Below are 21558 nucleotides of genomic sequence, written 5' to 3'. Positions count from 1 at the left end.
TATATTACTCAGATTTTTCTTTTAAATTGATGTTATTTTTTGCTAGTTATATTGCTTGAGAAACAAAGCTCGGAAGTGTGGTATTGACCTGAGAACGCTGCCTGTTGGATTTACAAAAAGAAGAGAAAATTCAACCACCTTCAATTGCATGTGAGTCTTCAGTTGGTTACAGTCAGCAATATTTTGTTTTCACTGAATGCATAATGACAAGAATCTGAATTCATATTCATACGCTTGCTTTTAAAATCTGTTAATGCACAATTTTTTTACAAAAGCTATCTAGATTTAATATTTTGTGCAGCAGCTTTTCATTTTTAGGCTCTTTCAGCTCAGTCTAACAGTTTAGGCAAATCAAGCTTTATTTTGAAAAACACAAACATTGAGTAACAGGAGGAAGAATCAGTGCTGTTGTGTTTTTCCATCTTCTAATTAACATTGAGCTGTGTTGCTGGAAAAAGACCACACTTCTTTAAAGGTTTATGATATAGGGTTGATGTAGAATGATTGCAGAAACCCCGCTCTGAAAAGGTTGACTTTAAGTCTGAAGGAGGTCTTCCGATACAGTTACCTCTGTTGCAATGCAGTGTTAGGAGTGGCTGTGCTGGAGGATGTGGACGTTTGGTAACGGCACAGCTTAGGGAGGCAAGTGCAGACAGACAGATATGAATTCAGGAAGAAGGCTGAGAAGACTTTAAATGTTCTTATCTTTGTCAGCTCTGTGGCTTTTTTCTGATATCCAGAGTTTGTATTTTAAAGTATTTTCACAGTAAAAATAAAAAATAAAAAAAATTACGAAGGATTTCGTTGTGGCGGCAAACAGGTCTAGAGTTCAGCTTCATGATGTACTGGGAGCAAATATAAATGCCTTCTGAGCTTCTCACAGTAGTCAGCTGTGCCACCTACCCCGATGGCTCCTCCACTTGTTTCCCTCATGGTCTCCATTTTGGCGGCGAGTTCCGCTGCCGGAACACATTTTTGCCGCTCCTCTCGGCGATGCTGGGGCTGCGTTGAGGGCTGCGCGGCCGCCAGGCGTCTCTGTTGGACAGAGCGACAACTGGACAGAAACGCTGTCCGGCCGAATGCCTGCATCATCTCTTTTCTTCTGGCGAAAGAACGCTGCTTTGGCTTTGCACATGTCTTAGGTTTTAGCAGAACAGAAGAGTGAAATAGATGTAGAAGTGTAACCTTTTAAAGTTACATATTTTACTGGTTCTGCTACAGAAAACCCAGGGTGGACCAATGGAAAGAAGGGAAATCTGGGACACTTTCTCCTCTGTCTGCCCCAGATTTGTACATCCCTGCAGCTGTCCCCTCAGAACAGACCAGGTGGTGGCCCCAAACCCTGCGGATGTTGTCCTGTGGGCAGAGGCTGTCTGCCTCCGCTCTGACTTTCTTTTCCTTGGATGCATGCTCCACCTTTTACAGGTATCTTGTGCTAGTCTTACGCCATTGAAGTATCTCAGGCTTAGTGCTGAGTTTAACTTTCCCGGGGAGTTTCCTTAATGTTGTGGATAAAACAACATAAACACCCGTAAGAGGTACAGGGTAAGGAGTAGTCTTTAAGAGCCAGAGTAAGTGCAGAAGGCCCAGGGATGCTGGGATCAGTAGCTAAGAGAAGGACAGAAGAACAGAAAAAGCACAAACACAGGGAGGTTTGACACTGTTGGGAAGATCCTGGGCGTGGTACAGTTCTGTGCTGACAGAAATTTGCCGTGATGTACCATGTTTTTCAGTTCTTTGTAAAGCCTCTTTGGGCACATACTGCAGTGTAGCTTGCGTTGGGAACAAACTAAGCTTTGAGCAGGTTACACTTTCATGTGTATCACATGCTTTATGTTGTTTAACAGAAGCAGATTTAAAAACTGAAGAGGATAGGGCAAGAAAGGTGACTATCTGGCAAGAAATTATGGAAATATTTCACAGGCTGTCTGGAAGAATGCCTTGCTGTTTTTTATCAGTCTTAAGGTCCTGGGGTGGTTTTTTGTTGTTTTGGAATGCTAGCCTTTCTGGGACTTTCACATCCCATCAGAAAGAACATGATAGAGTTTTCTTAAGAGAAAAGGAAGTAACCATCCCTTTCCTGTAAAAGCCGTCCAAGGGTATGAAATATGCTCGGTGAGTACTACACAGATGACACGTTTCCTCTGTTTTGCTGCTGCTGTATTCACACAGCAATGGGCTGTTTGAATTCAGTGATGCAGATCAAAAATTAACCTTGGGGTTTGGGTGGTGGTTTTGTGGGGGTTTTTTGGGTTTTTTTAATTCTCATGTTTTCTTACCCTCCTTAAATGGGTTCCTGAGGAATCAAATCTCAGGTGTGATTAAACCATCGAATGTCAGCCATTTAACACCTATCCGATGTGACTTCACGACACCCGTAACATTTTGTTGAGTATTACATTAAAATGCAGTAAAGCTGTGCACATAGTTGGGTAATATGAGTTTAAAATCTGGCAGTGGTCAGGGTCTGGTGTGTGTGCTCTTCTGTTGTTCTGAACCCCTTCTCAGTCAAGATTTGTAGAAGGGTTGCTCCAGAGGGTGGAGGTTGGAAGCTGCTCAGCATATGTGCGTGGAAAACTGAGAACAGTCGTCTCTGTCCTGTTCACGCTCTCCATGCGAGCCAGGCTGTTAGGCTGTGGAATGAGAGTAATCCAAAACTAGGAAGTACAAGATGTATTCTTGTGTCATCCCCTGCTCCTGCCAGCTCTGGAGGACAGATCAGTGGTAGTTGGGATGTGTTAACCAGACTCTTCGTTTCCTGGTTTCCATCAGTTTGCTTGCTAGATTCGGTGTTGTGAAAGCACACGTGCCAGTGCTGGGCAACACGTGGATTAGACTGACTTTTAATATTGAATATCTAGATAATGGAGGGTTGTTAGAAAGTAGAGTCTGAGTCCGGTTTGAGAACTCATGGGACATCTGTCTTAGAGATGATTTAGGACGCATTATTCGCAAGTTTTTGTTAATGTGTTTCTTCACCCTTCACCTTTCCTGTGGTGCCCTTTTTTTTTCAATAGTAGTGATAGTTCCCCTTCTGGATGCAGGCTGCCGTGGAGTTGGGGTGGCCTGCTGGACCAGGGAGCCTTTGGGAAAGGGACAGACATTGTGACCAGGTTGGGACGAGGGCTGGGGCAGCAACTTGGGAGCTCCGGCCTGCAGCGAAATGGGAAGAGCAGAGGGAGCTTGCAACTCTGTGGCTCCTGCTTCCCTGGTGGGAGATGGTGACAGCCGTGAGAAGCTGAAATGGGCAGTGCAGTTCCCTCAGCTCTGCAGTCTATGCTGCCCTGCTCCAACCCTCCCTGCTGCTTACACTGGCATCTCCACCCAGCATCCTCCTCGCTCCGTTCACAGCATCTCCCAGACAAAATCCTGCTTACCTCCCCTCCTCACCAAGAGGGGCCGGAGGGCTACAAGTCTCCTTGCTGGTGGAACGCATGCCTGCACCTTGGGATCATTTGATCAGATGATATGTATGGGAGAAGAAGGAATCTTTTTCATTCTCTCTCTTCTTTTGATTTAAGTCTGAGAACAAAATATAGTGTGGAGATTTGGGATTAGCATCCGTTAAGAGATCATTGGATCAGAAGCTACTTTGAGGTACACCTGAAAGCCCTAAAATGTCAGCTCTAATGCTTAGCTAGGTAGGAACAATTAAAATTAATTGTTTGAAGTGTTGCAGATCTTGAGAATTTACCAAGGAGTTATCTGAGCTAGGTTGCAGGCCAATATTACACTGTTGGAGCTAAACTTGAATTTAGTTGTTACTTAGTACATAGTTCTACTTGCTTTCTAGGACCCACCAAAGTAAGTTCCCAGGCAAAGGAATGCTGCTCTGGAGTCATCAGAGCGCAGGATGTTTATGCATTTCAGTAAATCAGTAGCTTTTCAGAACACCACTATGTGAAGGTGTGTACTGACAGAGATCTGTACCTGAGATGAATTTTTTTCTCTTTTTTAGCAACTGAAATGTTTTATTCTCATAGTGAATCTGATTACAGTTTAGGTTACTTGGCCTTGACAGTGTCCCTTTGATTTACACAGGACTCCCAGTTCAAGCCCGGCATGTTTGGTTATTGCAACACATATGGTTAGTAACATCTCCTGCCGTTGGGAGGTCCCTCGATAGAGGACCATATGTGTTACAAAGGAAGTGCACTTCAGTTTCTTCATTGATTGCCTTGCTGTTTACTGTAACTAGGAAACATTTGAACTTTCAGTAGAAATATTTCAGTTTTACTGTTTATACATCACATCCAGGAATTGGCTGGATGAATTTTCAACAAAACGGAGACATCTTTTGTGTGCTGTTGTTAGAAGTGCAACAAAGTCAGTTTGGCACTAGCAACACAGAGATAGAGGGGGCGAGGGAGATGAAATCATCACTTCTGCATGTCCTCTTACTTTATTTTTTTTATTTTTTATCCACAAGAGGATCTAGTCACTTGCTTGGGCTGAATCTTCATTGCTTAAGAAAGCTGAGAAAGACGTTATTATCCAGAGGTGTAGATACTGAACGCCCAGTATTTTAGTTAAATTTCAGTGCATTAGGTGACAGTATTGGGTAATGTCAAATTAAAGGATAACTGGTCCTTCATTAAGCTTGTTTATGTCATTTTCATCTCTTTTTATCAATTCAAAATAACATAGGAAATACTTGCGCTTTGATGTAAGATGTCTTGTATACTATTTTTAAAACATTTTAAGAATATTAGTTGCTAAACAGAAACAAAATCATCAGTGAATCTCTATCTTTGACAGGCTGTCAGTGAAGTGCTTCTGCAGAGCCAGATCTGCAACTGGTATCTTACTATGTGATTAATTCAGATTTTTCTGTCAATATGTATTTTATTTTACATGTAATACACATACATTTTAAAACATTTTATATACATAAAACCTTCTGTTGCAATCTAGGCAAAACTGACTGTTCAGAGGAAACCTAGGTAAGAAGGTTGGGCTTTACAAGATACTTCATAAATCTTTTAAGAAGTAGGTAAACATTGGACCCTTCTAAAAGTCTGCCAAGGCACTTAACTAGCATGTCTAAGTCCCAGAATCCTTTGTAGATCTGTCCTTTAATTCCCAGCAGCTGTACTGCCTACACCTGCAGTACGTGGAGCGTGTTCCTAGGTACTGCATCAACTACAAAAGATGGTGAGAATTTTTGCAGTTGTCCTGAGAGCCGGCTGAATGTGACAGCCCCGTTGTATATACTGCTGCTGTCTTTATAACTTCAGGAATAAAAATCTTTCAGTTGGTGCTGTGAAAAACTGAAAAATCAGTTACGTGTAGTTCTGTGAAAACTACAGATGATTACAGAAAATCATTTTTTTGAAGCTTTAGGAGAAATGAAAGGGAGACAGTGACTTTGCTGTGGAAGAACAACAATTGCAAAACTGCCTGTGCACTTCTGAACACAATTTGCAGCTACTTCTCACGCAGGGGAAGAGGTGCTTGGCTCCTATTTTTTCCTCTGATCAGTTTCCATGCTTCTGAAGTAGCCAAAATAGGATGTGAAGCCAAGCAATGCAGGGATGGGCTATGATGCTGCTCTTACTGGCATCAAGGATGTGTTTGTACCTCATCCAGATCTCTGCCGTTTGGTAGTTTTATAGTCAGTGCCTTGGTATTCAAGAAAACTGTGGAGTGGCGTTCCATGGCAGCCAAGTAGCATGGAATGCTTCATGCAGTGAGCTGTTACTCAACTGCAGATGACTTACTCAATTCAGCATTTTTATTTAGAAAATGAACATAGTAGATGTCAGTTGTATTTGAAGGAAGCACTACCCCTGTGAGCCATAATGGAAAATGAAGTCAGTGAGATCTGGAGCCAGGATATCTAATTTTAATCAGAACATGTTGTGAAGCAGCTTTGATAGCATCTACAGTTGACACCAAGTTCTCTCACTGGGCACAGAGCAGTGATGGTGAGGGATGCTTCACTTGAATAACAGGCATCCGGGAGGTTGTTTTTCACGACTTCATTGCACAGTGGAGAGTATGAGGTTATTCCATTTCTAAGCTTCTTTTTTCCTTGCCTCCTTCTACCCTGTTCTTAATCTGTCTTACCTTTTTCTGCTTGCCATTTACTTTCAGGCGAGAGTAACTGGGGAGAGAGATGAAGTAATTAACTGCAGTCTTGGTATTAGCATGCTGGAAAAAAAAAATCAACATTTCTGTTTTTCCAAAGTGAAGCTTTTTGGCAAGGAACGATCTTTTTAACTCCAGTGTTCAGAATCCCTGATTCATAGCTCTTTCTGTGCACTGTTCCATAGACTAGATTGTGCCTGGAAGGGGGAGGACGGGCAAAAGTCTGAAAAGATCCCTCTTAAGCTGATTATACAGCTGCGGTGATGAGCTGAGTCTGCCTCAGTAAGCCCACAGGGAACTGGTCTTGCATGTGAAATCGGAATGTGCTGTGCTGTGTGACGACTGTCTCTACAGACACAGAGAGTGTATTCCCAACAACAGGTAGCAGATAGCTAGAAGTACTTCTGGAACGTTCTTTTTCATGTGCCTGTGTTAGCCCTCTCGGCCACGTACATGTTTCTATAAGCTGTGTCACGATTTGTCTATTCCCACTTGGGAGAGGAAGATCTGCAGTACTCCCATTGCTTCGGCTGTCTTGATTTAAAAATTTGACAGAAAGAAATTCCATGTCATGATAAGAGTTGGTCAGTTAGAGTAGATAAACATGGCATGTTTGGAAAAAATTGTGAAAGATGACAAGTTAAATGAAAAAATGCTAGAAAGCCTCATTTTAGTTGATAACACATAACAAAAATCTCATTTGAATAGCCCTTACAAGTATTTTAATAAATGTGCCCATCATTAGTGTTTCGTGCAGCAAATGCTGGTGACCCTATTTCTATGTCTGAAAATTACCAACTTTTACTAAAGTCTACCTGTGCAAGTGCTTTGAATTAATACCAAGCCATGTTAAATGCCAGATATTAACATATGTCTGAGAGAAGAATCACAAGCTTGTTTATCACAAGTCGATTGAACTGGTTCCATAACCTGATTGATACTCCAGTTTGCTCTATGCATATGGTAGCATTGATGCTTCCTTCAGCTGTCAATGTGAAGAATTACTAAACCTTGTTTCACTTACCTTGCAAAAGACTTCCAAAATTCCACTCACTGATTCTGAGTTATTTCAAAACCTTTTTCAGTTTGACAATTTAAGACAGTATCATACCAGTATGCAAAACAGCATAAAATTCATGATGCAAGATCCTATGTCAGCTTCTGGTTATATATGCTACGCTATGTAATTAATAACGTTTTCTGTGTTATCCTATAGCTCTGGTCATATCATCTTCTTACCTCTTTCAGACCTCATGTCCTCTAACTTCACCTTCTCATTTAAGGAAGGCGCACTCATTCTCAGCTTTTAACAAACATGAGCAGATAGAGAGCAAGAGTCACAAGGCACGCTGCACAACTCTGCTGAGTCACATGTTGCTTTGGGGACCTTGGCCTTTATTAGTTCTTTTTATTCTAATTATCAGCTCCGTGGAGCTAGGGTTCTTGCTTGCTCTTTTATGGATAAACGCTAACACTTCTGATTTTACTTACACTACAGGAAGTGTAATTCAGCTGTAAAGCTCAGTTTTCTCCTAGGAATAGCTAGGTAAGGGAATGATTAATTATTTGATAAGAGCAATTTTATAAAAGTGCTTGCATTTAAAAATTGCTGTTATTGTTAATTGAGCTTAGCAGCTAAGTTTCCTGTTTTGCTACTGCATGTACACTGCAGCCAGCTAGAACCTGCTGGATAATGTTTCATCTGCCTGATAAACAAATTAAACAACATGTTGGAACGCACTGTGTTTACTTTTAATTGTAGTACCAGAATCTTTGCGTAACTGGTGGTGATTATCCTGGATATAATGATTCAGAGGTCTTAGGTAGTGTTTAAAACAAAAAAAAATTAAAAACATGGATCGAGTACCATTAGATGTTCTAGGCTTGACATAGATGTCTGGCCTCTGATTTCTAAATGGTGGTAGTTCCCTGCTTCCTTATCCAAATCTCTGCTGTTTGTCAGGAATGTAAAATTGTGAACCAGAGCAAAGTGCCACACACCTACATTTTGGGCTATGCTTTTTCCTAGGAGATTTCTTTCAGAACAATATTGTTACGCTCACCATACCAAATGGGAGAATTTGGAGTAATGAGAGGAAAAATGCTTTGTCTTAAGTCAGTAATAACTTCAGCAGCATTTCTGCAGAGGAGTAAAAAGGCAAAAAGAGATTTCATAATCTAGTGAAGTATCCTAGGTAATAATGCCTTTCTTAAAATGATATTGCACTGGAACCATGCTTCAGTAGCTTCTATTCTCGGTTATTAATTATGCTTCCTGGAAAGGGAAGATGGATCTTAAAACTAACAAACTGGAGAAAGGAACATGACATCAATTTTGGTCTTTAACAAAAGCTTTCTGATCTTTCTGTAAAACATTTATTCTTTCTAATCTCATTACCCACATTATGCCAAAATGCAGGTTCCCTCCCTGACAATGACACAGTTTCTATTGGGGCCATCACTGCTGTGAAAAGTCGAGTACCCTCTTTAGTGTAGAACCTGGCCTCAACTGGGACCTCTGGCTATTATTGTTGCACAGGTTTGACAATCTGTCCTGAGTGGATACACCACAAAGCAGTTTCCCCTTCTGAAACTGAAGGGCAACCATACATATAGAAAGTCAGCTGGAAGATACCCCCTTTTAAAATGTGAAGTGCTGTTAATCAGTTAATTGGTGATATCTTCATTGTAAGGAACAGATTTTCATCCCATGAGGTCTTGGAATTCAGCGGGATCTGAGTGCAGCGCATCTTTCAAAGTGCCACTCAGCTTCTCAGCACTCCTACCCTTTGAAAACACCATTCAAAATCTTGACTATGTATTTTCTTCTGCATCCATGTGGTAGGCTACCAAGCTTTATCATAGAAAAAACAAGTAATAGTTACCAGCTAACACTAAGAATATGCATTTCTTTTTCTTTTCAGGGAGAAAAAGTTCTACTGGCATTTGAAGCTCGTATTTCCTCATTGTCATGCTGAATACACTTTAAAAGGGTACAAAACTTGAAAAACAGGTTTTTTTATAAAGTTTAAATTAGTCTGCTGAAATTGAACTGCAAAATATTTTGATCAGTTCTTATCTATTTGTATTATACAAGGTAAAGGCGAATATTATTTTGAGTCTTAATCAAAAGGACATTTAAATTGAAAACAGTACTTAAAGTTGGGTAGTCCTTTCCCTTTGAGAGCTAGTGGGCTTTTCACATCAGGCAAAATGTTTGATTGCTAGTCCTCTTCTCTATGTAAACAAAGCAGCTTGTATATTTGTGATGGTGGTATCCCATCCACCTAACATATTCTGTTCTCATGGAGCAGATGTTCAGCAAGATTTACCATCCCTCCTCGCCTGCACACTGGAGCTGACCTTCATATAGGATGCAATGGTTGAATTGTTTGCTGTGTAGGAAATCCCACAAGCACATTTTGCAAAGGCCAAAAAATAAGCTTTTGTTGACAAATCTTTCTCGTTTTTTCCTAGCCTGAAGGAGGATGAGAAGTATGCGCTTGTTGACTTCTAAGGCTGTAGGAACAGCATGTTTCTGCTGCGGGGTTAGGAACTAGAAATGTGCATCTGTTTACTCCTTGTAGATGCCAGGAAATCCCAGTGTTGAAACTGAGATACAGCTGTCAATTATCTATGCTGTATTGATACACATTTATGATCCTCCTATAAACTACTCAGTTGTGCCACCATAGCATGCAAATATACAGCTTCCTCCAAAGAACTCACATAATAGATTTTTGTGTACGTGATGAACCATGTCTTACGTATTTGATTTTTATCTTTGGTGAAAGGGTGCCTGACAATAAAACGCTCGCTGATATCCTTAAGCCTTACATTGATCCAGTGGAGTCAGATCCGGTAGTTTGTCAAAGGTGCGTGTTGAATAACTTTTCTGCTTAGTTCATCTAATATAATAATAAAACAAGGGAACAATTCTGAATAAATGGCTTAAACTAGCTGCACTTTCAGCATGCAGAGCTGAGTTCCTAGTCAGCAGTACATCTTTAATTCTTGTGATGAGAACCATCCTAACACTCAGCCAGCCAACTAAGCCTGGAGTATAGCCACCAAATTTAAACCACGAGAAGATTAAGAAATTGGCTCATGGCATAAAGATCAAATACAGCAACAGTAATTCTAAAAAATGTAACCATAATTAGTCTCAGTGGGATTGACAGCGAACCTTTTCTTTGGAGTAATTAGAAAAACATACTAGTAATTGTAGCCCTCGTTTATAGGAAATACTTGTTATGTGGCAAATTATTATCTTTATGAGGAAATACATCTACTTTCAGCTGCTGACAAAGGTACCCATCTCTTATGGATGATAGGAAGAAAAGTCATTATACATCATGGTTTCTTCATATCTGTTGCATATTCCTTTTTTTTTAGATTAAAAATGTACACCTCTTCTCCTCAGTCAGATGTACAAATTTTAATGAAAATAGAAAACAGGAAACAAAACTCTGTCAGGTAAGGTGGTTCTTCAATTTGTGTGCTTACGAATTAAAAATAGGAGAAAGAAATAACATGTTTCTTAGTCTTTAATATTAGAAATGGAGATTACATAATCTCATGGATTAAACTTCAGTGAGTAATTACCAGCTGTCTTAAAAATGATTCAGCAAAAATGTTATTTCTTTGACTTTTGATATGTCAGCACTGACATTTCTGTGCCATTACTGAGTAGTAACTTCAGCTGACTCATACTTCGATAATTTAAGAAGCTGGGGCACTCACAGCTACGTCGGTGGAATAGTGAGCATTCCTGTACCTGAGCTGCGTCAGCAGCAGTCCATGCAAATATAACAATGTCTGCAGCAAAGATAAGTTTGTGTTAAAATGCTCAATTACTGTATTGACCAGCGGAAATGTAGACTTCCATTCCCTTCTGCAAGTTCCTCTGTAGATATGTTAACCTCCCCAAGAGAGCTGAAGCGATAGTTGAGATCTGTCTTTTTAAATCACTGCAGCAAAAATTCTGTGCTTATCAGCATCCAGTCACTGCCTTTGAAATAACACATTTTTCTCAAAGTTACTAGCTCATCACTCTTCATGTTACCATATTTCTGGGTGTGGGCTTTTCAGTTTCCAAAATTCAGACTTGTGCAGAATTGTTTTCTTTGTTTCCAGAACAGACAATAATCTTGAACTTCAAAGTTTAAAAGAAATCATTTTTGTTGGTATAAATACCATTTCAAACACTCCACTCTCTTGTCATTGTTGCTGAAAGGGATATGTACCAGCTTAATATTACATCTTATTGTGGTTGACCAGTGATTCTTAGTTAGGGTTCTTAAAGTACATTCTTTTCTTCAAATGTAACAAATATAAATAATATGCTTCCCTGAAGCATGGTATATTATGTCTAAGGGGGAAAAAAAGGTATAGTAAAAAAAATTTAGTTGTAACTGAGCTTCCTGTTTGTGCTGTATTTTTTCCCACTAAGTACTATTTAAAAATGTGTAACATACCTCAAAATTCAAGCCCCAAACTCTTCCTGATTTTAATTTTTTTTTCTTCTCTCTTTGCAATCATTATTTGAAACATGGTTGTAATATTTGCCATCTGACTTGTCAGCTAGAAACCTGTTAGCTTTAAGTGGAGTGTGGACTGATTTCTATTTAGTTTAAGAATAGCCGAATTCTGGGTCTGTAGGGGGAAAATTTAGAAATGCTGGTAGTGTGAGCTACCTGGGAAAGGTCATTGCAGGAGCACCTGTGCAGATGACGTTTTCTCAGTTCCCTGTCATTCCACTGCGTTTCCCAGTGCTCCATGAAGGGCTGTCAGCACCGGCACTTCAGCCATGCAGGCTGTATGTGCTGTTGCACCCATGTAGAGAAGCCCTGCTAGAGCTCAGCTCTAAAAGTCTATTTAACAGCCTCTTCTGCTCAGCTGGTAATAGTGGTTCTCAGGACAGGTTCCCAGAGCATGAACAACCTCCATCCCTTTCTCAAGTAATTAGCTGAAGTTAATGCAGCAAAACCTTGATGTGGGGAACTTGCACCCAGCGCCGCAATAAACATACCTGCTTTATAATTCTCTGAGTTGTGAAGTTTGATTCCGCACGTCAGCCTGAAAATGCATTCAGTATGTTACTGCTGTACATCTTCTTGCAGTAAATGATTAGAAAGACAGTACGTAGATACTGAATGTTCATTTGTATTTTAAAAATATAGTCATTTCTACACAGTGGGTTTTTCCCTGGTGTTTTAGTGCTTGGTTTTTCATATTTATTTTTTTAGAAAGGAAGAAAAAATTGCCTTTGTAATAGCAGGTGAAGTTCGCCTTTTAATCTTAGGAGGAGCGGCTGAGAGATCTGGGGCTGTTTTCTCTGGAGAAGAGGAGGCTGAGGGGGGACCTTATTGCTCTCTACAACTACCTGAAAGGAGGTTGTAGGGAGGCAGGTGTTGGTCTCGCAAGTAACTAACAATAGGACAAGAGGCAATGGCCTCAAGTTGCATCAGGGGAGGTTTAGATTTGAGATCAGGAAAAATTTCTTTACTGAAAGAGTGGTCAGGCATTGGAACAGGCTCCCCAGGGAGGTGGTGGAGTCACCATCCCTGGAGGTGTTCAAAAACTGTGTAGATGTGGCACTTTGGGACATGGTTTAGTAGGCATCATGCTGTTGGGTTGATGGTTGGACTTGATGATCTTAGAAGTCTTTTCCAACCTTAATGATGCTATGATGTCTATGATAATCTTTTGAACTAGGATATGTGAGTTGCGTAGAAGGCTTGGGAAAGAAACCAATATCAAAGTGGACTATCTGTTGTGCTCATATGTTTTTGTCACCTAACCGTTTTCCTCTTCTGAAATCTGTATAATGCTTCCTTAGCTGACAGATTTGTGGAGAGAGAATTCTTTTTCATTAAGCTTTTTAGAAGAATCTGAGGACTTGTCCTACATTTAAATATCCTTAAGTTTGAGCCTCATCTGTATTCCCAGAATCAGCTATGTTGGTTGATATTAAAGTCACAGTAATTAGTATTTATCCCATTTAGTGAATGTAAAGTTTAAAAAGACTGTAGAAAGTTAAACCAGAAAAGTTTTTTGACTTGAGGAATGCGACTCCTCACTTGCAAATTACGTGAATCTTTTTGTATAAGTTGGTGGAGCCGGCCCAGCTGTGGCAGTGCAGGCAGGTCAAGGAAGGAGCATATTGAAAGAAAATTCTGCTTCTGAAAGGAAAGAACAAAGTTTGTTTGAAATGATAGTACTGCTGTGTCAGCAGAAAAGCATCTTCTGTCGATACAAGCTGGGTCTCTGCCAGCAGGCGCTCTTGGCGCGGTTAATGCCAGCGTAGTTGTTGTGACAAAGGCTGTATGAGGGAATTTAAATTTTTACTGTAGTTGAATTGCACTGAAGTAAGAGAGATTTTATTTCTGTTTCTTCTCCTTTTGGCTCCCCCCCAGTTAAATGAATTTGAGGTTTATGGCTCTCATTCTATAAATCAGTACCTGGCATTGCAGTGGAAGTACTTGCGATTGAAACAGGGCCAGCTCGCTGCTTAGTGGTGGTCAGTGGGGAGCAAAAGCTGAGCGCAGACAGAGCGCTCTCGTGTTTCTTTATCCACGTTTCTTTAACAGCAAGGAGCTGTTAACTGCTGGTTTGTGTAGCCTGGAGTGCCACTGTCAGCTCGGAGGAATTTCCCATCCCGTGCCACCTCATTCTGTTTGATTTTAGGCTATATGTTCCTGTATGTCAAAATCTCCTTCCGTCACTCTCTGGGCAAACTGGAGGAGTAGGGTTGGTGTACTCTACTAATACATGCAAGTCTACGTGAATGTTACCCAAAACTTGCCCTTTGCCCACCAGAAAAATTCCTTCTCCAGTAGCGCTAGATAATAGAAAGGCTGTAAATATACATTGTTGAACCGGGTGTTGGTTTTAGGCTTAGCAGAACCTTTTGAAAAAAAATGCTTTTCATAGTTACGATTACGTATTATTGAGGAAGTGCAGTGGCGTTTCAGAGAACATCTAAGCAGGATTATTATGGGTTATAAAATGTCAGTCTTCTAGTTTTAAGATAAGTATGTTACAGAAGGATTTTAGTATTTCCTGCAATTGTTTATGAAACATGAGTTTGTGGTTTAGTTTTGGCTGTTTTCTGTGTTTCACAGCAAATGGCCCTTTTAGTTTGAAGATCTTTTGCAGAATGTTTTAAATTTTGGGGGTTTTCTTTTTTTCTTTCTCCAGAAATATAAATTAGTCATGTAGTACAGATTTCTGCTTCTTCACAGGAGTTCGGCAGAACTTCAGAAAGCAACTGGATAAATCGCCTGGTGTGCAGTTGTTGTGGATAGCTGCCAAACAACATGGTGCATGCTTTCTTCTTGCTAGGTGCCTTTTATCATCAGTGGTGAGAGTTCTTGGAGAACTCTGTGCTAAGCTCTTATTTGTCTTCTCTAAACCGGCTTTTAAAAATTACTTTCAGTATGAATTGGTAGCACTCCACAATTACTTGGAGTAACCTAAAGCATAATCTCTCCTTGTGTCCTCTCCACCCTACCTGTAACCTGATGCTCTGTAACACTGTAAATGTTACATCACTTGATAGTCTTCTAATTGACTGCACTTACTTTATAGGGAATCTCATGAAGGATGGTTTGAAAAAATGAGTGTTACACAACTCTCTTCTTCCTTTAAAACCTTGGTTTGGAAAAAATCTGTGTTTGAATGTATTAGAACAATTTTCCGTTTGGTGGTGCTTGCCACTGTCACCTGTTATGCAATATTTAGTTGGTGGTTGGTGTCCATTCTCTCCTTGGCTGTAACTATTCCAAGAAAGGTTTAACTGCTGCCTCTTGGATGATTTTTACAGTCTACATTCTTTTATAAAGTAGTCTTTTCTTTCTTCAGGATAAATTAGTGTCCTGACTGTCTTCAGTCCTTTATTTGAGATGCCTTCAAAGTGACTTCATATGGTAAGAGTATTGCTTTTTCCACTAAGGAAAGGAAAGATGCAACTGCCAAATTATACAATCTGGTTTGGGTCATACACCTTCTTATTTTCCTGAGAATTGCCTTATTAGGCTTTGTGTAACAGAAGAAACCCCAAAACAACTCCCCAAAAAAATAATTCCCAAATCCAGCAGATCCTTGATACTTGTTGTAAGTAAGTTAATGGTCAGAGTTGGTTTTTTTGTAACTACAGATATTTAATGAAAAGGTTATTTACTCATCCTCATTGTATAAGATAATCCTATTGCTAGAAGAGAAATAATTATAACAGACTTGGTTTACAGTAGATATTTTAATCTAAGAGGCAACCTCATTAACATTTATTTAATTAATTAAACCACACAAATGGAATGCCTCTTTTACTGGGTACAGTAACATCTTGCATGAATCTAGTTTAGATAGTTGCCATCTTTAATCACATGCGTTTAGTTTAACAATTAAAAAACATGCTTTCTTAAACATCAATGTTAGGTCTTATATAGTAATTTTCATTTTTGCCTGTTAATATGTTCAAAATGGCATGTGAACATTGTTTCAGAATAAGTTGTGGTAGAAGACTTTTTGGGATTTGAAGATATTAGTAGGCACTGACAGCATATTTAGGTGCTCGGAAAATACAGTTTGGCTGGCCTTGAAAGCTTTGCAAAGCCCAGTGCTTTCAATGGACCATATCCTTCAAGGAGCTGGAGTACAGTGCAATACCAGACTGTACCCTCTAGCTTTCCTGTTGTAAAACTGCCACACTGTGCAGGAAACCGTATAGAAAAAGTTGTAGCATTGTTTTTTTGTAGCAGTAGTACTGGTGCAGCTCATGCTTCAGTTGCTCAGAAAGCCAAAAATATCAAAAGCATTTTTGTACCAGTTCCAACATCTTACTTTCTGTGGTGACATTGGCTGGTGCACATGAGAATACTGGCATGTTTGCCACTTAATTCTTGTGGACCATGGGGAAGAAAATCTGCTAACCGAGTATCAGAGGTTCTTCTCTCCTAAATGCCATTGCTTTATGGTGGCAAATTTTCTTTAACTGATCCAATGCAGTTGCTTCCCAGAAGGCTGGATGATGTTAGTAATTTTGGAGCACTTTCCTGTCTCAAGATCAGCTGGCAGAAATGAGAGTTATTTCCTTGGATGACTGAGTTCTGTGCTCAAAGAGAATTTTCTTTTGTAGTGTATTGTTTTTAAATAACTAAGGGTTAGATCATATTAGTAGGTCACAGTAGTCACAGTAATAGATTTAGGAAGATTAAGCAAGTTTTTTGCTTTAGTGTGTGCAAATATGCCAACAGACTTTCAGAAAATCGTCTTGGAATTCAAAGAGTAATACAAATGTAATGGAACCAAATATTTTTAAATGCAGTATTTACGTTGGATTATTTATTTTCCTGTCATTAAAAATGTCTGTTAGATACCTGTTTTGTCATTGATTTGTAAGATTATCAAAACCTGTTATATTTAAATATGTTGCAGATAGCCTCAAATATTGATAGTGTTCCTGTTTTCCTCAGTTTTTCATTCCATCTTCCTTCTGCATTATCATAAGTGAATAACTTTATGTAAAACCAACAGCGCTTATAATATTCTTTGCTTTCTGCTTTTCATACGTAACTTAGTTGCTTTAAAAGTCACGGCTATTAGTGTGGTGCATGGATCAGTTCTTTTTATCATCGTATTACGACCTCATTTCAAAAATGCTACTTCATCTAGCAAAACAAACGTGCTGGAATGGGCACGTTTCAAGCATTATTTCCTCTTCTGCATTTTCTGCAAATTTTGATAAGTGTGGGGTGTTTTATTTAAGATTCTCTAGTCTTAGGAAGCAATTTCTTTTCACATTTGTGTAGTACGTGGTATACATGAGACCAGAATTAAGGATACAAATCCCTGGCCGAACTGCTGGCCTTGGCGTGAGTTGGAACAGACCCCAAGCTGGCTTTAACCTATGCCAGCAGAAGATTGACAGTAGAATTCATTACTCCTCTCTAGCTCGCAGCAGCTGGCACAAAAGCAGCTCTGCCAGCTTTACGAAAGCAGGGAGCTAGCGTACAATAGTCATTCTTCACTGCACAACTGTAGTCAGGCTCTGGCAACTTTGTGCTGTTCAAGGGGAAATAGAATTTGGTCCGTCGTCTGTTTCTTAAACACAGTGCTCCTGTGTGTTAATACTTGCTGCCCTTTTTTCCCAGAGTGTTGGGTTTTATTTTGTGGGGTTTTTTTTATTAAAACTTTGGCTTTTCTGATGGAATACCTTGTTATGTTTTCTTGTAGGTCATTTCAGGCTTTCTAGTTCTGTTACTGCAGCCATTTCAGTGTCCTTTTTCACTTGCTGCTGCTTTATCTGAACATCAGTCTCTGCTGACAAAAGCGATACAGAGCAACAGATGCCAGGATCCGCAGCTTTTACTGTAAAAAACAGTCACTTTTCCTTCCTAGCTGCTTACGGTTTTCATTGAAATCCTGTATTACACAACATAGATGGAAAGCATAAAACTAGTCATTGCTGAGTATAAGCAGTATGTATGGTCTGAATCTGTAGCATGCTTAGCTAAATGTTACTGTTGTCTGACTGCAATTACTTGACCTTTGAGAAGATTTTTGGGGTGATTCCAAAAAAACCCAGAATTTGTCCCTCTTGCTATCTTAAGCAATCATTCATTTTTTTTCTTGAAAGGGATTCCTTTATGAACCAGTAGGCGCCTGTTTTTTAAAGTAACAATCCAGCGTTTTGTAACCCATGCTGCATTCTTTTGGATGAACGATTTGATAATTAATGGTATTGCATTAGGGTTTCTGGAGTGTCCCAGCTAGAGAGTCGCTGACTGAGAATTCTATTGCACAAAGATTTATTTGAAATTATAGCCTCCACTCCAAAACTCTGCTGTCTATGTTGCAGCAAGTTAGATCCAGAGCACTTAGGGAGGTGGAATATGTGAGTAAGTAAAGAGGTGGAGGATGAGATAACAATAAAAGTGTTAGTGTTGGCTTCAGCTAGTGGTTTGTCCTGTCTGCTCATCTGGTGGCGTTCTATAAGCACCACAGGCAGACCTGAAGACCTTCAGACCCTTCACGCTTGCAAAGCAGGTAGGCAGACCCCAAATTCTAAAACATCATCAAAACTGCACAGTATTCTCCCTTCTGCATCATAACTGGGCTTGTAGCATAGGAGCAGCATGCCATACCCAGCGTATGCACAGGCAGATTTTCTCTCCTCTCTCTGAGGAAGTGTGCGTCTAGGAAGGGCTGTTTCCAGAACAAATCCTGCAGTTTGCTCCAGCCCACCGTCTCTCCTGGGGAGCAGAGGGGAACGTGCCTCTGTGTGTGTGTGTGTACTGTGTAACAGATACATAGTATGGAAAATGCCTTTGTGGAAGCCTGTGTGTAGCGTGCACATACAAGGCAGACTTGAAGCCAAGAAGACAGGCCATGAAGTCCAAGAAAAGATTGCGGTTGCAAAAACTCTGTTGAATAATCTCTTGCCCCTTGGCTGGGGGAAGGAGCTGGTAAAAATGGGCTGTAGAGCAGAAATAATGTTCAAACCATTTATCCTATTCCAGTCCATCATAACTTTTGTGAGATGTATCGAGGGGTTTAATTCAATTGTATCCATCTGGGTCGCTGTTAAAATATTTTTCTGAAGGAAAAAGAGGATTTGCTGCTAGTTTCTTGAAGAAGACGACACACTGAGATGCTGATTTAAAGTTAACCAAGTTTCTCAATTCTGGAGACCAGACAGCATGGGGATGCTGGAGTAAGAGGCTTCGAGGAGCAAAGATACAAACCCGTTCATGTTTGAGGCTGGTTACAGTGACAGGCTGAACTTGGAAGCTGCAGTGCTGTGAAACATGGCAGCGTAGCCATCAGTTTTTTCACAAAGGCGCAGTAGAGGAGAACCTCTTCATGCTCCAGTCAGGAAGGAGAAAACTTGTTATTTCCTCCTGATGCTGCCAAAGGGGAATCCCTCTGTTCTTTCTTTCTTGACGGAAATGAGCTAGGGCTGATTGTTTCGACCTCGCCAAGGAGGGAATTGACCTTCCTGCTTGTTTGCCAAGAAAATAATTTGCTTTCTTTATTTCATAGCTGTTCCTTTTCATTGTAAAGCATTAGTAACCACTTAATGGAAGGTTTATGGCACGGTCATTCCCATGCAAATAAGTATAAATTTGTGCATATGCTTCCACCATTTAGTGCAGAGTGTTAGAAGTATTTAGGCTGTTTTCATATGAGCTTGATTTGGAAAGTCAGAATTTGCTGTCTAGGGATCCAAAATTACAGATGCATCAATTCTTCCCGTTTCTGAAGTGGAGGTTCATTAGATTAACCCAAATGTAATAACAAAAGTATTGCAAATTTACAAGGACTAATTTCTCATCAGTTTTATGTTTGTTTATTTTATCAGTGTACTGCTGACTTACGTTACTTAAGTTGTCAAATGAGATTTGACCTATTAGTTTTCTGAACTTGATGTATTAAGTGTTGCTTCATTTGGTATTCCTTGGTACAGCCCCCACCTCTAAAATTCTTTACAGTAATGTTTCATGAAGCTATGTAACAGAAGTACTGTATTTAGACTTATGACATTGACTTATCATGCTAATATTTTATTAATGGTACAAGTTACATATCTTGACTTCCCTGCATTTTTGGGGAATCACTCACAGCTTTCACTTGTACTAAAGGTGCTACTAATTTAATCTTCTCAGTTTTTGAAACTTCAGGCATTCATATTCAGTAGTCAGCCCACTCTCTTTTAAATAACTTTTCCCTTGTGAAATTTCATATTCCCTTTAGGTCTTCTGGCTATCATTAACTCACGAGGCTGTTTTGTTTCTTCATCTCAGTCATATAGTAGCCTTACATGATTGTGGTATACCCTTTTTCCGTATGTCTGCTCTATACCGCTTAAAGGTTTGTAAGCCTTGAGCTTTTCAGCAGTTTGTGAAACTACCTGGCTTCACAAAGCAAGTAAATTCCCGTATGTGTAAAGGACTACTGCTGTGATGCACTTGAGTTATAGGCTGCTGGATTTTGTTACTTCTTTTCATTGTGTCTTAGGAGATGGGGAAAGTATTTGCTTTCTTGAAATTCAGTATCATTTTACCTCTGTATTCTTTGAACCAAATTCTGCTGAATCCAGGAAACTGACATTTGCTAGTTTCACATTTTCCTTCTGTTTTGTGGTACTTTCTCCCATAACTAAAAGATTCAGAATGGTTTGTACTTCAAGTACTAGTCTTCATCTAAATTCATCTAAAGTAATCTTTAGATCATTATTGTGCATCCTGAATCCTTTTACCACATCACTCTTAATGCTCAGTCCACTAAACTGTTGCAGCAGATGCTTTACTGCTTTATGGCTTTTGCCGTCAATTGATATACTTTTCCATGATTGTTATTAAACAAATTTTACTGTGTTTTTCTTTTTGTGCAGTTGCCTCATTCTCAAGGTTTAAACAAGGACAGCTTCTGTGCTTCTGTGGTGACATACTTGTAGTCTTATTTTGCTTCTCTCTTCTTTCCATTGACTGTTTTGTGTATTTTCTAGGGTAAAAGTGAACAAACCATTCAATCTTTCTGGACAACTACTATTGTGCCCAGTCTGTCTTCACCTGAGTATTACTTTTTTTCCCTTCCAGCATGTTCTAATTCCCACAAATAAGTTTGTAAGAAGCAGGGGGGGGGGTGTTAGGGTTTGGTGATTTTTTGTTTCTTTGGGTTTTTTTATTTTACACTTCAGTTTTCAAGTTGTTGTATTTCCCTAGTGGAAGGGCCTGTTACGGCCCATAAAAGAGAGGGGACGGTGGATTGTTATAGCTTGTCTTAATGCAGTCTTTGTTCGAGGATGATCTATGGCCAAAGTATATCACAGAAGAAGAACAGCTTCATGGTTTCCTTGTTATTTGGAAGTGCCTTTATGCATTCTGTGTATGTAGGTATTTTTAGGAGACAGTAATAATGCCTGAGATGCTTTCCTGGTACTTTTCCTGGTATGCTGGCAACTTTTCTTCCTGTGCTTTTTCAGTTGGTTCCTAGCAGGACTTGTGGGCTGAATAGTTGATAAGAGAAGGTTTCTTGTCCTTATCTTCCTTTTTTTTCAGAAAAAAGACATCTGTGATGGAAGTGTTACTGAAGATGGGGATCTGACCTAAAAAGGGATTGGCCAGCATCTGGTCTGTATTGGTATAGGTTGAGCTATACAGGGATTGACAATATGGGGGAGAGGTTAGGGAACATTTGTTGAGGCAAAGTATGGAGGCCCTAGACCGGGACAGAAACCATAGACCAAGAGTGGAAGGGAGGAGCTGGCAGATTTTAAAATACTTGTGTGAACTGTAGTGTAATTTCTTTTCATATTAAAATATTAATGAACTTGGTTCCTGCCCCTTTTCCTCAAAAGAGTGTTCGAGCAAAGTATAGACGTGCATATTGTTCAGCTGTTGATAAGAATTATGTTACAAAGGAGGTGTTACGGGAAGTAGTTTCAGATTTTTTGTTTCTAAAGTC

At 39.7% G+C, this 21558-nt stretch overlaps 1 protein-coding gene across 1 annotated transcript in view; it reads left to right on the top strand.

Moving 5' to 3' along the window:
- ZNHIT6 (zinc finger HIT-type containing 6) overlaps window positions 1-21558 on the top strand; it is a 34120-nt gene that overhangs the window by 3253 nt on the left and 9309 nt on the right. The window contains exons 5-8 of the mRNA XM_075424847.1: window positions 47-150; window positions 9015-9083; window positions 9885-9965; window positions 10486-10566. Coding sequence (XP_075280962.1) covers window positions 47-150; window positions 9015-9083; window positions 9885-9965; window positions 10486-10566 — 335 coding nt within the window. The remainder of the gene's footprint in view (window positions 1-46; window positions 151-9014; window positions 9084-9884; window positions 9966-10485; window positions 10567-21558) is intronic.

This window comes from Opisthocomus hoazin, chromosome 6 (genome assembly GCF_030867145.1).
Source record: "Opisthocomus hoazin isolate bOpiHoa1 chromosome 6, bOpiHoa1.hap1, whole genome shotgun sequence".
NCBI classification, from domain to species: Eukaryota; Metazoa; Chordata; class Aves; order Opisthocomiformes; family Opisthocomidae; genus Opisthocomus; species Opisthocomus hoazin.
This window is presented reverse-complemented; position numbering and strand designations above follow the sequence as displayed.